Genomic DNA, 17,183 nt, shown 5'->3' with positions numbered 1-17,183 from the left:
AATAGACTTGCCCAAGCTGTGGTATTTTGTGGAAGAGCCACACTCAAGGGGCCAAAGAGCTGCATGTGGCTCACGAGCCGCAGTTTGCTGACCACTGGTGTAGATTGTTGTTGTTAACCTTAAGACAAGAAAGAAAGCTTAAGTATTTATCATGCTCAGGTAAGTATTTAGGATTAGGCCCTAGGTCTGATTGGTGCTTTGTGCTTCTTTATCTTTTGTTGTTTGATCCCAGGTTCCACGTATGTTGTTTGGAAATACCTTTATTTTTTTTTTTAAATTTAGATTTTTTAAAATAGAAACATCATTCAGACCTCCCAGATAATGTGACCTGGTAATGTAGCTCTGAGTGGTAGACTTAACCTTGTTTACCCTCTTGTCACTTATTCCCACACAGAACCCTACATGTTCTCAAATGGTCTTGTTCTCCTGCAATTTTATTGGGTGAGAGTCATGATTCCTGATTTGACATGGCTTCAAAGAATGTTCAGTATTCTATATGATCCACCCACTGATTCTGTAAGTCTTGTGTGCACACCCTGTTCTCTATCAACATATATATTTTGGTTGTTTTCCTGCCTCTTAAAAAAAAAAAAAAAAAAAATATATATATATATATATATATATATATATATATATATATATATATATATATATATTTCAGAGAGGAAGGGAGAGGGAGAGAGAGGTAGAAACATCAATTATAAGAATCAGTGATTGGTTACCTCCTGCATGCCCCCCACTGGGGACCAAGCCCAAAACCCAGGCATGTGCCCCCGACCAGGAATTGAACTGTGACCTCCTGGTTCATAGGTTGATGCTCAACCACTAAGCCATGCCGGCTGGGCAATTCCTGCCTCTTTTTCATAGCATTAGCTACCAAATGGGAAGTGATACTGTACCTTATGATAGGCTAGTTATGGTCCAAGGGGAAGGCGAGCTAGAAATAAGAAGTCATCGGCATTTGGGTGAGTTTTGGAAATACAGTCTTGTTAGTTTCTGTGGCCACACATGAACGACTTAGCTAAATGTAGCTTAAAAGTTAGGTTTACACCTGTGATGTTATATGCCAGAAAAACAGTGAATTTCTCATTGTGAGAATTCTAATCTTAGATCAGCCATGGAATTTCTGTGTGACCTTGGGAAAGTTCCTTTCTCCTCTCTGGGATTCAAATTACCCATCTGTACAATGAAATGATTGCCTGAGATTTCTCCCATGTCTGCTTTTTGAGGTTCTCTTTTTCAGGAGCAATACGAGATGTGGTCAATTATGTTTTCCTTTGAGTTTTCCCCAGTGTTATTAAAACGGACAGGTCACCCTGCTTTAGTTTCTGGCCAGAATCTTTCTTCCACAGCCCCTGTCGGCTGTCAGCCCCCTCCCTCCTCCAGCACTGTGTGGTTGACTACATTTTCTCTCTTCTCTAGTATGTTCTCAAACCCTTTCTGGCAGAGTGAGTGTGGGAGCTGTGAAGAGCATCTTGTCTCAATATTTGTCTACCAGAGAGAGTAAATCCATCCCATCTTGCAAAGTGATAGAGTGCCGCGACCTGCACAGCTAGGGTTCAGGATCTGAAGGAGGGGCCATTGCACAAATGAAAACACTAGACAAGAAATATGAATTTAGAAGGCATGGGGGGCCAGGTGGAGACCTCTCTCTTGGAGAGGCACACCGAAGCCTGGCCTTACCCGCTTTTTATTCAGATTTAGATACACATCTTGCCCTCAGTAAAGCACAGCAAACAGGTAGAAGACAAACTGTCTCTAAGGTCAATAAAGTTGAGTAAAGATCAGTAAGGTCCAGTAAACATTTACTTTGAGGCTATTAGGTCAGGAAAATGCTTCGAGCCAACCGCTGTCTCAAAACGAACAATGGTGCGTGGTGTTAGCCCTGCTAATGCTCAAGGTCCATTGGCCTTCCGCGTTCCCTGGTGCTCTCTCCTGCTCCGTGACCCGTGTGCTCGCCTCTTCTCCACTGTCATCTGGCCTTAAGCAGCCGCATGGCCCATGCCCACGCAGACCCCCACACCCACCTGGGAACTGTAGCTGGGAACACAAGCTAAACTGGCCACACGCTGGACTGGACTGGACTTTCATAGGGAGCAGCAATTCCGGGCAGTGGCCTTAATTGTGGCCCTGCTGAGGTCAAGGTTGGACTTCTTCCATGGTGAGACGGACAGAGATGGGACCCCCCCTTCATTTTACATCATCAGTAAATCTTCCCACAAAACCCCATCCTCCCGTGGGGGGGCCTCCGGAAATTATTTTCCTCGCGGCACCTCAAGAACTCCACTTTCACCAACAACACTTCCGCTTAAAGAGACCTTCCAGTGTGTACAGCCCCTTGGAGCACTCTTCTCGTTGTTAGATGGGATGCTGTCCAAGTCATGAAGCACTTAATAAAGCCAATTAGTAGATCTTCACATTTACTTGGTTGAATTTTGCTCTTTAACAGCTATAAATCACCCCAAATATGTGGCTTAAAACAAGACTGATTTTATTTTGTTGCTCATGGTCTGTAGGCTTGACAAGGCTCCGTTTGCCAGTCCTCATTCAGAGTGCCGCATGAAATTGCCGTTGTTTGGCGGGGGCCACAATCATTTCGAAGGTCAGCTTGGGCTCCACCAGTGTAATCCCTCCTCTGGGGATGCATGACAGACTGAGCCGGTTACCTAAGAGCCACGCTGAGAGGCCATGGGCACTTTTTGAGTCAAAAGGGAGCTGGGATTGCGAGACTGGACCATAGGCACGATGGTTAACCAGAGCAAGCCCCCGCGCTGCAGAGAGGTCAGAGGGCAGGGGCATTCTGATTCCTGGTGGCTTTCCATTCTCAGTGTAAGCTCCTCTTTTTCCTGGAGTTGTCCAGGAGAGGTTTCTCTTCCTGGCACATGCAACATGTCACCCTGACCAAACCCGGGAAGGATCTGTGTTCTCCTCAAGGAGTGCTAGGAAGAAGTGAGCATGTAGTGCAGGGCCACGGACTCCTGTGTTCATTTATTTATAACCATTATTATTATTATTATTTTTTTTTAAAATATATTTTATTGATATTTCGCAGAGAGGAAGGGAGAGGGATAGAAAGCTAGAAACATCGATGAGAGAGAAACATCGATCAGCTGCCTCCTGCACACCTCCCACTGGGGATGTGCCCGCAACCAAGGTACATGCCCTTGACCGGAATCGAACCCGGGACCTTTCAGTCCGCAGGCCGACGCTCTATCCACTGAGCCAAACCGGTTTCGGCCCATTATTATTATTTTTAAAAAATACATTCTTATTGATTTCAAAGAGGAAGGGAGAGGGAGGGAGAGATAGAAACATCAATGATGAGAGAGAATCATTGATCGGCTGCCTCCTGCACACCCCCAACTGGGGATTGAGCCCACAACCTGGGCATGTGCCCTTGACCGGAATTGAACCTGGGACCCTTCAGTCTGCAGGCTGATGCTCTATCCACTGAGCCCAACCAGCTAGGGCTGTACCCATGATTAATTCAAGTAAGTCTCTCTTGAACTTCTGTTAGGTGTCAACGTCTGTTAGGCACGGGGTACAAGGTTGACTGGGCACAAGATTGAGTGAGAATCACCCAGAGCCAAGTTCAGATTTCTTTGCCAGTTAGTGGTTGTGTGAAGTCCTCACTTAACTGGGGGTTCCATTTTCTCACCTGGGAAATGGGCCTCGCTTTGTGGAGTTGGGTGTGAAGACTAAGTGATATATGTGTATGTGTAGCTCATATGGCACATGAAAAGCCCTTAAATATTGGAGGGTTTTTTTTTTTTTTTTCCTTGTTCTCTTACATCACAGTTGACTTTTGGGGCTGGATAAGTCTTCATGTGGAAGGCTGCCCTGGGTACTGTGGGATGTTTAGCAATACCTCTGGCCTCTACCCACAAGATGGTAGCAACACTCCCGTTGACCCCACGTTGGGATAACCAAAAATGTCTTCCCACATTGCCACATGGGCCCCAGGGGTGGAGACACGGTGGGGAAAATTGCTTCCAGCTGCAAACCACCACTTTAGATGAAAGGCAAAGGCCCAACATCTACCTCTGCCTTTGATTTCCAAATCTGTCTGACCCCCTTTCACTGGGCCTTTTTGTCCAAAACGCAGTGGCATCAGGAGGAAAGTAGACACCAATACCAAGTTGGTAGCGCTGGCGTTCTAGAAAGGAAAATCTGCATGACCCCTTCCCTCCTTCCTTCTCCGGGAGCCAAGTCCAGTCCTGCCTGTTTAATTAGCTCCAGTGATTTCAGCATGAGGCAGGTCTGTTGACCCACCATAGCACTGGCAGGAAAAACAGGCTTGGCCAGATCTGACAGTGCAGAGAAATCCGAGCCTTTCCCCCTTGCTGCTCACCCCGGCCCAGCTCCCCAGCTCGGGTCATGGCTTTGGTGATTCACAGATGGAACATACTTGTCATGGCCTGAGGGAGAGGAAAGGTGTTCTGTTTCCAGCAGTTGCTTCAGGATTTCTCAACAAGGGGCCCTGGGCAAAGCACTCTGATTGTGTAGAAACTGAATTTGCATGGCACAGCCGATGTACCCAGAGATGTGTTGCGTAACTATAAAAATATCTTCGACACTTGATGGAAGTTTGAGTCAGTTGTTTATGTTAAATATCATAGTGATGATGATAATGACTTCATTTGGGGTGAGGGCTTTTTCTTTTTCGTCTTTTATTGATTTCAGAGCGGAAGAGAGAGGGAGAGAGAGATTAGAAACATCAATGAGGAGAGAGGATCATTGATCAATTGCCTCCTGCACGCCCCACAATGGGGATGGAGCCCGAAACCTGGGCATATGCCCTGACCTGGAATTGAACTGTGACCTCCTGGTTCATAGGTCAATGCTTAACCTCTGAGCCATGCCTGTCAGGCAGTGAGGGCTTTTTCTTTTAAAATATATTTTTATTAATTTTTTACAGAGAGAAAGGGAGAGGGATAGAGAGTTAGAAACATCGATGAGAGAGAAACATTTATCAGCTGCCTCCTGCACACTCCCTACTGGGTATGTGCCCGCAACCAGAATTTAACCTGGGATCCTTGAGTCCGCAGGCCAACGCTCTATCCACTGAACCACACCTGTCAGGCAATGAGGGCTTTTTCTTGATGTTCTACTGTCTGAGCCCGTGGACTAGGACTGGCCTGGTTCTCTGATGTCTGTCTCCCCACATTCTCCCTTGATCATTCACTGGCCTTCTGCTGTTTCCTTAGACTCTAAGGTCCCTCAGAGCCTTTGCACCTGGAAGGCATAGTGGAGCACCAAGCATGGTGGAGGGGTGAGCAAAGTAACGTGTGTCTGTAACTTCAGTGTTGAAAAGTATTTAGTACTGCTTCCCATTAACCATCAAAATGACCCAGAGGTGTACTTCACGATAAACTGACTTGGACATAAAAACCTATCTGCTCAGGATTGATACTACGAGGCATTATCGAGAATATGATAAACATCATTGCCACAGATTCCTTTCCTTTAGAGCAACTGCTAGAAAACACATTGGGGGCTTTGGAGGCAGGCAGACCTGGGTTCTAACCCTTGCCGTCACTTATGGCCCTCGGAACCTTGGGCAGGTTCTGAGTCTCCGTCTTATCTGTGAAATGGAAATAATAAAATCTACTTCATAGACTTTTAAAATATCCCTGTGAATAGAGGATACTTCATAAATGGTAGCTAGTTTTTATCGTATTATGGTTTTCACCAATAATTTAAACCAAAATTTGATTTGTTAAAGAAATCACTAACCTGTACAGAAACATCTATCCTATATAGTAAAAGCCCAATATGCTAAGTGTCCGGTTGTCTGGTTGGCCGTTCAACCAATCAAAGCATAATATGCTAATGATATGCTAAGGCTGCTCAACCGCTTGCTATGACGTGCACTGATCAACAGGGGGCAGACACTCTGGTAGGTTAGCTTGCTGCTGGGGTCCAGCCAATCGGGACTGAGCAAGATGGACCAGACACGCCCTGAGCCCTTCCTCTGTCCCTCCCCAGCTGGCCAACCTGTGTCCCTCCCTGGTCCCGATTGTGCACTGGTGGGGTCCCTTGGCCTGGCCTGTGCCCTCTTGCAATCTGAGACCCTCGGGGGTTGTTGGAGAGCCAGTGTTGGCCAGATCCCTCAGGCCTGGCCGAGGGACCCCACTGATGCATGAATTTGTGCACCGGGCCTCTAGTATTACATACACTGAGGCCAGCCAGGAAGCAAGTTGCATAAACTGGTCTCTTGGAAGCAGCTCCTTTTCCGTGATCCCTGAGTGCCTCAAGAGAACCCCACCTGCCCTAACCGGTTTGGCTCAGTGGATAGAGTGTCAGCCTGCGGACTGAAAGGTTCCAGATTCGATTCCGGTCAAAGGCATGTACCTTGGTTGCGGGTACATCCCCAGTAGGAGGTGTGCAGGAGGCAGCTGATCGATGTTTCTCTCTCATCGATGTTTCTAACTCTCTATCCCTCTCCCTTCCTCTCTGTAAAAAATCAATAAAAAATATACAAAAGAGAACCCCACTGGCCTCCAGTTCCCTTTCCCCTGAAAGCAGTGTCTTTGGGACTGGCAGCCTGCAAGGTTCTGGGAGCTCAAAGGAGGCCAGGTCCCTTGGCACACCACCGTGTTTCCTTTCTCATTGCCTCCGTTTTTTGTTTTTTTACATTATAATTTCAGAAATGTTTTATTTCAACTCCAATTTTTAGTTAATGAAAAGAGATAGCATCTTAAGTTTCTGTGGTCTGTACTTAGGTCCCTGAAGTAAATCACTTAAATATTCATTTTTTCCAAGGGATTTTTCTATAATCAAAATAGGTGTGTTTTTTTGTATTATAAGTACTTTTGCTATTATTTTTTCTATTTTTTATTGTTTAAAGTATTACATATAGTAGTACATATATCTCCTTTTTCCCCCCATTGACCTTCCCTCAGCCTCCCCCAGCCCCTATCGCATGCCCTCATCCCACCCCCCGCCCCGTGTCTTGTGTCCATTGGTGTGCTTATATGCATGCATACAAGTCCTTTGGTTGATCTCTTTCCCCCCTTCCCCAACACTCCCCAGCCTTCCCGCTGTAATTTGACAGTCTGTTCAGTGCTTTACTGCCTCTGTATCTATCTTTTTGTTCATCAGGTTATAATGTTCTTTATTTTCCATAAATGAGTGAGGTCATGTGGTATTTTTCTTTCATTGCCTGGCTTATTTCACTTAACGTAATGCTCTCCAGGTCCATCCATGCTGCTGCAAATGGTAAGAATTCCTTCTATTTTACTGCAGTGTAGTATTCCATTGTGTAGATGTACCATAGTTTTCTAATCCACTCATCTGCTGATGGGCATTTCGGCTGTTTCCAAATCTTAGCTATGGTGAATTGTGCTGCTATGAACATAGAGGTGCATACATCCTTTCTGATTGGTGTTTCTAGTTTCTTGGGATATATTCCTAGAAGTGGGATCACTGGGTCAAATGGGAGCTCCATTTTTAGTTTTTTGAGGAAACTCCATACTGTTCTCCACAGTGGCTGCACCAGTCTGCATTCCCACCAGCAGTGCACAAGGGTTCCTTTTTTTCCGCATCCTCGCCAGCACTTGTCATTTGTTGATTTGTTGGTGATTGCCATTCTGACAGGTGTGAGATGGTATCACATTGTTGTTTTGATTTGCATCTCTCTGATGATTAGTGACTTTGAGCATGTTTTCATATGTCTCTTGGCCTTCCTTCTGTCTTATTTCGAAAAGATTCTATTTAGGTCCGTTGCCCATTTTTTTATTGGATCATTTATCTTCCTTTTATTAAGTTGTGTAAGTTCCCTGAGATGTTGGAGATTAAACCTTTATCAGTGATAACATTTGCAAATATGTTCTCCCATACAGTGGGCTTTCTTGTTCTTTTGTTGATGGTTTCTTTTGCGTGCAAAAGCTTTTTATTTTGATGTAGTCCCATTTGTTTATTTTCTCTTTAGCTTCCGTTTCCCTAGTAGCAGTATCGGTGAAGAAATTGCTTTGGCATATGTCTGAGATTTCTCTGCCTGTGGATTCCTCTAGTATTTTTATGGTTTTCCGTCTTATGTTTAAGTCCTTTATCCATTTTGAGTTTATTTTTGTGTATGGTGTAAGTTGGTGGTCTAGTTTCACCTCCGTTTTAATAGGAGAGTGTCAGTGTTAGTGGGTGAGGAAGAAGTGATAAGAGGGAAAAAGGAAAAATTTGAACTTAAATCTAAGTCAGACCCAGTTCTTATTGGAACCCCAGAAACCACCTTCCTCTTTTGGGCAGGACAAAAGGAATGACAATCAAACCATCACTGGGCTTCGGGCTGTGGGTGTTGGGAAGGGGTCTGTGCATTTTGCCTGCCCCATATCCATTCACTCCCTTTAAACGTAACCTGACTTTTCTTTGGGAAACCACCCTTCTCCTGCTCTGGGCCCCAGATCAGCGTGCAGCCAATCAGCACGTTCCATTCCTCCGGCCACAATGATTGGTTCAAGGATGGCAATATAATCCAAAACTAGACCAATGAGGCTGACTTTTGGCATTTTTATTGGCCTCCTTTCCCCACCGGAGCCGCTAAGCTCCAGAGATGTAAGCCACTTCTTCTGCTTCAGGCCTCTATGGGACGCTTAGCAAAGAGTGAAGCCAAGGAGACAGAGACCCCATGCTCACAATGTCATTTTGAGTTCCCCCATCTTGTCAGGCTTGGAATTTCAGCAGATGAGCCCAGTTCCTCAGTTCTTTCTTTTCTTAAATCAAATGGATTTTGTTTTCTAACACTTGAAATCAAGAGATTCTTGAGCAATAGATCTGACTTTGTATTGGAGCGAGAGGAAGAGGAGGCAGCCAGGATGGAGGGGTCTGGGAGCTGTGTCCTGGCAGAAACCTTTAGGGGGGCCAGCAGTGTTCCCCCTGTCAGGACGGCTGTGGCCGGGCAGCCAGTCTCGCCTAGTCTGGTTCGGTGTGCTCTTGGGGCAGAACGAGAGCAAAGAGCAGTGGTTATGGAGGAAGAGATGGTAAGGATGATGGTTCCAATAGTAACTGCTGGTGGAAAGTCCTAGGATGGGAGCGAGCCCTGTGACTAGAGCTGTCTGATTCCAGGAGATTCCAAGAGGCTGGACAGACCCTACGAGGAGGGGGCGGCGGGGTGCAGATTTACACCGACTTGGAGCTCCCGGCTGTTTTGAGAGTTTCAGATTGAACGCAAGAGTTTAAAAAATATCATTGACCTTCGATACCTTGATGGCAAGCTGGAACTCTTCTGGTTCTTGTCTCATGAAGTTTGAAGAATAAATTTCTCGGACAAAGGATTTTAAGCAAAAGCGTGGAAATGTATTGTAAGCCTAGTCAAGCTCCTGCGTAGGGAGGGGTTCCCAAATGAAGATGGGAGAGCCCGTGAGCGTCTTTGTCTAAGGGTTCATAACTGCTGGCCGCTTCTTTGTCTGTTCATTCCACTTTCTAATTGTCCCCCGTGCTTTTCCGAATTGGCGCCGTCCCCCTTTTCCCTGCAGGTATCAGTTTCAAAGCTCACCGGTGCCTGCCCGCCCTTCTTCCCCTTCTCTTGTAACATTCTTGTAAATAGTCTGGCGGCTTGGAGGTGTCTCTGCCAGTCACGCATGCATTCCTCTCCCGTGGGTCCCCCTTTTCCCTGCCCGCTTCTCCTGTCTCTAAAATCCTCTCAGTGGGAACCCCCTGCCGCGTCCCCCGTTGGAAGTTGGGTTCATGCAGGTCCTTTTAACCAGGGAACTTTTCCGGGCTACACGTAGATTTTATCTGTGTGTTTCCTTTTCTGTAGACCTTTGGGTGGCTAGTGGCGGCCTCTAGACCCTGGGCGTTCCTGAAGCTCAGAGGCCACAGGCTCCCCAGGATGCCCAGGGCTGGGGAGCTGAGGGGTGAGCTCCGCCCCCTGCTCCCCCACTAGCCCACTGGGAACGCTCCCTTGCTGCATTGCCACCTCTGGCACGGAGGTGCTGGGCACCGCCTCCCGTGATGGCCTTCGAGAGGGCAGATGCTAGCGGTTCTGTGGCCACGCTTCCTCCTGCTCCCATTTCCCAGGGAGGGTTGCGCCCATCCCCATGTCCCAGTTCTTCAGAGAGGCCTCCCCCGACTTCCCAGCTATGCTGTCCTGTCCTCTGGATTATATTATCTGCCGTTGTCTTTCTTGGTTGATTTGCTGGTTGACACACAGCCAAAGGTTAAAGGTTAAGCTCCAGAACAAGCACTTGGCCCTGACCGTCCTTGGAGGTCTCAGTGCTGAGGCCTCAGCTGGCAGGTAGCAGAGGTTCCAGAGATGCCGGTGGAAGGAATGAGCCGAGGAGGAAGTTGAATCAGGCATCGAAGTGCCCACGAGTCTCCTCTGAACTGAACTGAGGGGCTTCCTCCCCCTGACCCCCGGCAGCCTGTCCGGGACCTGGCCCACCTCGCCCAGCAGACCCTGGCCATGGGCGTCTCGGCTCCCATGTCTGGGGAACTCTGTTTCCACTTCATTGTCCAAAAAACCAATTTTTTTCACTAACTCCACCACATACTTAACCCAGACATCATACATGCAGCAATCTTTCCCCCCAGGGTATGTGAAGGTCAGGAATAAAAATAAAACACAGCTCAGAGCAGGGCTGACCTTTGGTATCACAAGAGCACCCGAGAGCTTGCCTGTGACCCATTCGTTTATTTCAGTGACATCAGCATATGACAGTCTGTTGGGAAAAGCACACTTTTTTATTCATTCTGGGGAAGTGGCACTATAACATTGTTTTAAACACATCTTAATATGTTTCCTCTTAGAACCTATAGTTGAGTTAGAGAAATAAGCTTTGCCAAATGCCCATTTCTAGCTTCCTTGGTCCTGGCTAGCTGGCACCTCGCATCAGCTTTCCCCAGGTGCTCTCTTGGCATCGTCTAAGCCAGAATGGAAAATGTGGGCAAGTGCACCGGCCGACAATGCCCAGCCTCCCGGCCGTCGCGTGCACCGGAGCTGGCTGGGGCGGGGCGGGGGGGGGGGGGGAGAGGGCGGGGTGCGTTCCTGACACCTAGCAGCCCTCTGTCCCGGGGCTGTGTCAGGCCTCACTCTGCCTGGGTGCACCTGGCTCTATTCCTGCCTCTGGTGTTAAGTTGCCAGATGACCCTGGTCTCAGATCTGGACACTCTGCTCTCTGATTCTCCGTTTTCCCACCCACCTGGGACCCCGGGGGCTCCTTCAGCTCTGATATCTGGGACCTTGAGGGGCAGGCCTGTTGACACTAGGGATTCAGCTCCTGGCAAAGGCAGTGGTGACTGCGCAGCCTCTGGGTTCATCTGGTGGTAGATCTGTCTGCGGTGAAGGGCAAGGTTAGCGCATCCCTGTCTGGCCACGCTGGGCTCCCCTGGGGGATTTTCTCCTTTGCTGGCCCTGGGGGATCTCCCCTCCTTTCCTCACCCCTCTCCTCCTTGTCCTCCTCTCTCTGACCTGTCAGACTGGAGTTCCTGCCTATGAGATTGGAAAGGCAAAGCCGTCTTCACAGAGGACCAATTGGCACATCAATAATAGCAACAACAACAGTAATAATAACCACAGCGTCTTACATGTAAGGTTTTTAGTTGACACTTTACAAGAGCTTTTAAGTCCATCATCTCATCAGTCACGTGCGGGCCCCTCAGTGTAGACAAGAGGAGGGCCCTGTCTTCCTTGTCCCTGAGTCCTGCTGAGGGGGAGACAAGGCCCAAGCCCCCTCTTCTGCAACTTGTGTCCCCAGCAAACACTGACCCATTAAGCATGACAATTTCCCAACCGAAATCTTCCTGCCCCGAGGGACTCTCTGTTCTTAGACTTTGGTTGCTCAAATAGGAGGATTTCAGTCTCCCCTTGTTAGAAAAGCTTCATTTGGGGGTGGATTTTTTTAGTGGTCTTGCATTTGGCACTTGGTAAAGTCAGGGCTTCCAAAACTGAGAGGAAGGCTCAAAATCCCTCCCCCTGCCCCCACCAGCCCCCCGAGAGGAAGAGCCTGGTCCTTCTGGCTGGCGCGGCTGATTGGGGCTGGACTCGGGTTTGGACCCGGGGTGATGGGTAGAGAGAGGCCTGGACTCCTGGGGGGAAGAGGGAGGCCACAGCCCCCGAGAGTCCTTCCGGGGGGCAGGGGCCCGGCGGGCTGAGCGGGCTTGGTGCCACCTGCCTGTGCGCCTCCATCTTCCCTCCGTTCCTTCCTCCCTTCTGGATGCTCTGAGCCTTTGGTCCGCCATCGGTCCTCTCAGACCCCCTAGGCCAGTGGTCGGCCAACCGCGGCTCGCGAGTTTGCCGACCACTGCCCTAGGCTCGTCTGTGGGCCCTCAGAGCGGGGGTCCATGCTCTCCCCTGGCCCCTACAGGGGAGGCCCCCAGGAACGGGGACAGAGGGGTGGGTGACGGGAGGTGGGCAGTTGGTGTGAGGGGCCGAGCCCGAGGGGGGCAGGGGCAGCTGAGGTGGCGGAGAGACAAGGCCCCAAGGCTGCTTTTGCTCACTTTCCTGACACGGAGGATGCTCTGTCTAGAGCCAGGCATCCTCAAACTACGGCCCGCGGGCCACATGCGGCCCGCCGAGGACATTTATCCGGCCTGCCGGTGCTGCCGCCTGTCCTGCTTAGCAGCCGACTCGTCCCGGGCCCGCAGTGCGCATAGGAATTTGTTCATAGTTTTTTTTTTAAACTATAGTCCGGCCCTCCAACGGTCTGAGGGACAGTGAACTGGCCCCCTGTTTAAAAAGTTTGAGGACCCCTGGCTCTAGACTTTGGGTCCTCGGGAAGCAGAACAAGGAGCGAGCGAGGCAGCGGAGAGCAGGAGAAACGGCAGGAAAGCTCCTTTCTTTTCTGGCCGGGCCGGGCTCCCACGGCCCAATCTCCGTGTCTGTGCCGGTCGGGGAGGAACCGGAGCGTGGCGTCTGCCCCCGGCCGCTCTCCCGCAGCAGATGCGAGGCCTGCGGCAGGTCCCGAGGCGAGGAGGCCTCTCCCCATCGGGCAGTGGGTTCTCCTGCTCTGCCCTTGGCCGGGGGGCGGGGGGGACAGGAGTTCCGTGGATAACGTGAGACGCAGTGGCAGTGCCGATGCGCACGGGAAACCAGACGTGCACGGTGTCTCTGTCATCGTGTCGTGCCTGGCTGGCCCGTTAAGGCCTGCTGCCCATGGCAAGAGCCTCCGAGAACTCCCCAGCATGGACTCCTGCCAGGGCTGTGGGCAGGCTGGGCTCCTCCCAGGCTTCCCGCCCTCCTGGGGTCACAGCCCACGCTGGAGGGAGGAGAGGCCGGTGGGTGGCCGGGCACAGCCTGGCCGTCTTCCCTCCCCTCACCCGGACCCGCGGGACTTAGTTCCTGGGGAGGGAAGGGAAAGGAAAGAACAGCTGTTATAAATTTTGGCAAAAACAGGCTCCCATTAGCCCGAGTTCGGATAGTTTTGCAATGGAATCCAGGGCCACTCGGGCAGGAGAAGCGGGGTCTGCAGGGGGCGGGGGTCACAGAGGAGGCCCGTGCCCCGGGGCTTTGCCTGGAAGAACTGGGCATCGGGCCCTCAACAGCCAGGACCGAACACTGTGGAGGAGGAGGAGACACGTCCCCTCCCCCCTCCCCCCACTCGGCGCTCAGAGCCTGGGTTTCTGCTGACACCCTGGTGTTGCATCCGCACAGAAACTTCCTTCCTCCTCACACAGGCTTCCACTTCTTTATTCTCATCTTCCGCCTTAAAACATTTTATTAGTCTTTTCTCTTAAAACTTTTAACAGCTGTTCATAAAGACACGACAAATCCACAAGACAGCGCAGTAACAATAGCTCACTATATGGTACAGATACGCGGACGGTGTGATAGATTTATATAATAAAAGATGAAAATAGTCACTTTCCATAATAAAAATAAGTTCTATTTTTTGTTTATTTTACAATATACTTAATATTCTCTTCTTCTTTCCCCTCCAGGTCCCCGTGGCTGTGCCGGGGCCGCCGAGCCGGAGGGTGGACGGAGGCCTAGGCGCAGGGCCGGCAGCCGCACTCTAAGTGTCTCTCCACCTCCTCCACGAAGGAGGAGCCGTCCGCGCACTGGAAGACGTATTTCCGCCGCTTGCTGCGGGTGGGCAGGCAGCACTGGGGCCCGCAGCCCCCGCGGCACTCCACCACGGGCACCTTGGAGGCTGTGGCACACGACGCGTAACCCTTCTGGCGGCGGATCACCTCTCGGACGACCTCCCCCAGGCACGGGTTTTCTGCAGAGGGCAGCGGGGTAAGGTCAGGGCACTGGTGAGGCAGAGGGCTGGCAGGAACCAGGGCCCGTGCCCGGGCAGTGTTCTGAAAGTCGATGGTCTTTATTCATTCACTCATCTGCCCACCCGCCCGTCCCCCCTGCAGCCATCGCCCACATACTCACCCCCTCTGCATCCTTATCTCCGTGAAACTGCCCTCCACCTATCCACCCACCCATCCTCGGATGCATTCATCCACCCACCCACCTGCATCCCTCCCTTCAAGGAGCTTGAGACCAAATTTTATGTGTCAAACAGAATGAGGGCTAACCCCATTAGAGACCAAATTTTATGTGTCAAACAGAATGAGGGCTAACCCCATGTCCAGGCAAACATTGCACCACGTGCTTAAAGTCAGATGAGATGCCAGTGTTAGAGACAAAACCCAGGGGCCTCCATCTAGCATTGGGGTTCCTGGCTGCTTTGGCAAGCAGGAGGCCTGGCCAACTGGGCCCACATCTCTGCATTGTAGTGGTGGCTGGAGCCCAGGGTTTAGATGGGGCGGCTCTAGATGCCCCGCCCTCGCCCGGCTCGGTGGTGTGGAGCCTGGACGCTAATGGTACCTGAGAGGGCTGATGGGAGCACACAGCACAGGGGCTGCCGTGGGCGGGAGAGGGGGCTCGAACCCTGCAGGCACCCTCTGGACCCGGACCCGCCTCTCCTCTCCACCCCGCCTGTCCTCTCTGCCCTGGGAGCGCTCCTGCAGTGAGGCCCGAGGCCAGAATGGACACAGCCGGACGCTCCGCCACACAGCCTCGGCTTCCTGGTGCCCCAGTGCCCTGTCCTCCATGCCACTGCCCAGGCTGGTAGGAGTCCAGAAAGGGCCTCGTGCTCTGCCCAGCTTCTGGGGACTAATGGGAGCGAATGTTAAGCTGGATACAGTTTTGTAAGTGACGAGATTGTCAAAAGGTCCAGAAAGAGACTAAGGAGGACAGGGGTGTGGAACGTGCAAGGCAGCAGCGGTGGGCAGTTGAGTTGAAGGGAACTGAATGCTGTCTGAATTGTTCTGACAATTTTTCTGTTTAATCTGAAGTTATTTCAAAATACACTAATACATTTTTGATTAGGAGTGGTAGTTCATCTGGGTATAAAATGTGAATCTGCTACTGTCTAGGAGTGTGGTGGAGGGAGGGGGAATTCTCTTTCTCTGCAGGTTCTGACCTAAAAGGTCTTCGGTGGGGCCTGAGACTGCACTTCTACACCCTCCCAGGTAAGTCAGTGGTGCTGGATAGAGGTCTACACATTGTGTGGCCAAGTTAGGGATTAGTTTTGAAAGCAGGCATTTCAAGGGGTCAGAAAGAAGGAAGAGAGGAAAGGAGATGGACAGAAGAGAAATGGGAGGAGAGGAGAGAGGTTAAAGGGAGAGAAAAGGGTAGAAGGTGGGGGTGGGGGGAGGGAGAAAGAAGGGAATGAAAGGAGGGGAAAGGAGTGAGGCGAGGAGAGGGAAATTGGGGCAGGGGGAGAAGGGAGAGTATAGAAGGGAAAAGGTAAAGCAGAGGACAGAGATGGGAGAAGGAGGAGAAAGGATATGAAAGAGGGAAGAGGCAAGAAGAGTAGAAATAAGGGGAGCAGAAAGAGGTGAGAAAGGAGAGTGGAAGACAGATGGGAGAGGAGAATGGAAAGAGAGAGGCGGGAAGAGCGGACAAGGTAGGGAAAGGAGAGAGGAAAGCGGGGAGAGGGGAGAATAGATGGGGAGAGGAAGGGGGAATTAAAGAAATATGGAGAGGGGAGAGGTTGTAGGCTGGGGGCGCTGAAAGGGGAAGAGAAGCAGGAGAGGGTGCAGGTTAGCGGGGACAGGAAGATGGGCGAGAAGAGGGAGAGAGGCTGGGTCATGCAGCCTCAAGGTGGCACCCAGCAGGCCTACCTTGTTCGCAGTGCTCCCCTCCGAAGCCAGGCTGGCACAGGCAGTAGGGCTCCCCTCGGTCTGAGACGTGGCACTGCCCGTGGTGGCATTTGAAGGCTGAGCAGGCGCTGGCCGAGTCGTTTTTGTGGTCGCACAAGGCCCCTGCGTAGCCCTCGGCACACTTGCACACGTAGGAGGGCCCGGTCCTCACACATTTCCCATGGCTGCAGCTGTGGGCAGACGGGAGGGTGAGCGGGGGACTAGAGCGTGGGTGCCGCGGGAGGTGCCTTCCGTCCGTCTCCGGGCTCAGACCCAGGCCCAGCTCTGTGGGACCGCCTCCATCCCATGCTCCACCTCCGGCCGCCCCAGTGGCTGAGCATCAGTCATTCCTTAGACACTCTGTGGAGTCCAAGGGGCACTGTCCAGTGTCCACGCCGGCTGCGGCCACTATGTGGCCGGCGCAGAACTCACGGATCCCAGCGGCAGTCACTGCTGGGGAGCGTCTCCGCGTTCTCTGGGCCTGTCAGCTGCCCTGCCACCCTGACTGCTCACAACGTTGTTGCCGTGAGCACCACCAGGCGCAGCCATCCTTACTGGTGCCAGGCAGCCAGCATTGCGCTGGGCTTGTAGTCCCTCCTGCTGCTCCTGCGCGGTGGGTCGCCTTCTCCACGTGGCACAGGGGCAGGAACAGGTGCCCAGTCTATGTTCTAATCATGGGCAGCACTGTCTCTGCTGGGGTGACGGTGAGAGCCGGGGTTCTCTGCGGACGACTCAGAGCCACACACCGCAGAGCTACGCAGAGCCATCGGCCCTCGTTGCCAATTTATGCCACCACTTGCCAGCCGGTCAGCCAACCCAACCACTGGTCTTGGCACTGGTGTAATTTTTGGCTGATTCAGATTTCTTAGCACTGAGATTCTGGGTCTCCCAGTTTAACACTAGGCGGGGCACACAGTAGGCCCTCAGTGAATACTGTGGGATGAATGAGAGCGATTAAGCCGTGAATGTGACTCGGCTGTGGGTATGCACACCGGGTCTTGCATGGGCACCGGCTGAGGGGGCAGCTGAGTCTGGGCTGAAAGTCCCTCCTCCCACGGGCCCAGCCGAGAGAGTGCCCGTCTGCCCAAAGGGGCGCCTGTCTGACTTGC

The 17,183-nt window shown here is 51.4% G+C and overlaps 1 protein-coding gene across 2 annotated transcripts in view; it reads right to left on the bottom strand.

Moving 5' to 3' along the window:
- Nucleotides 1–11,885: 11,885 nt before the first annotated feature.
- Nucleotides 11,886–17,183, bottom strand: part of SLIT3 (slit guidance ligand 3) — a 560,992-nt gene continuing 555,694 nt past the window's right edge. The window contains exons 35-36 of one of the 2 annotated variants that reach the window (XM_080675632.1): nucleotides 16,057–16,265; nucleotides 11,886–14,156 (exon numbers count right to left, since the gene is read on the bottom strand). In XM_080675632.1, coding sequence (XP_080531758.1) covers nucleotides 13,921–14,156; nucleotides 16,057–16,265 — 445 coding nt within the window. In that variant the 3' untranslated portion in view covers nucleotides 11,886–13,920. The remainder of the gene's footprint in view (nucleotides 14,157–16,056; nucleotides 16,266–17,183) is intronic. The other variant, XM_080675633.1, reaches the window with a different exon arrangement.

This window comes from Plecotus auritus (genome assembly GCF_963455305.1).
Source record: "Plecotus auritus genome assembly, chromosome: 6".
NCBI classification, from domain to species: Eukaryota; Metazoa; Chordata; class Mammalia; order Chiroptera; family Vespertilionidae; genus Plecotus; species Plecotus auritus.
The sequence above is the reverse complement of the archived record's forward strand: the minus strand, read 5'-3'. Positions and strand labels throughout refer to the sequence as shown.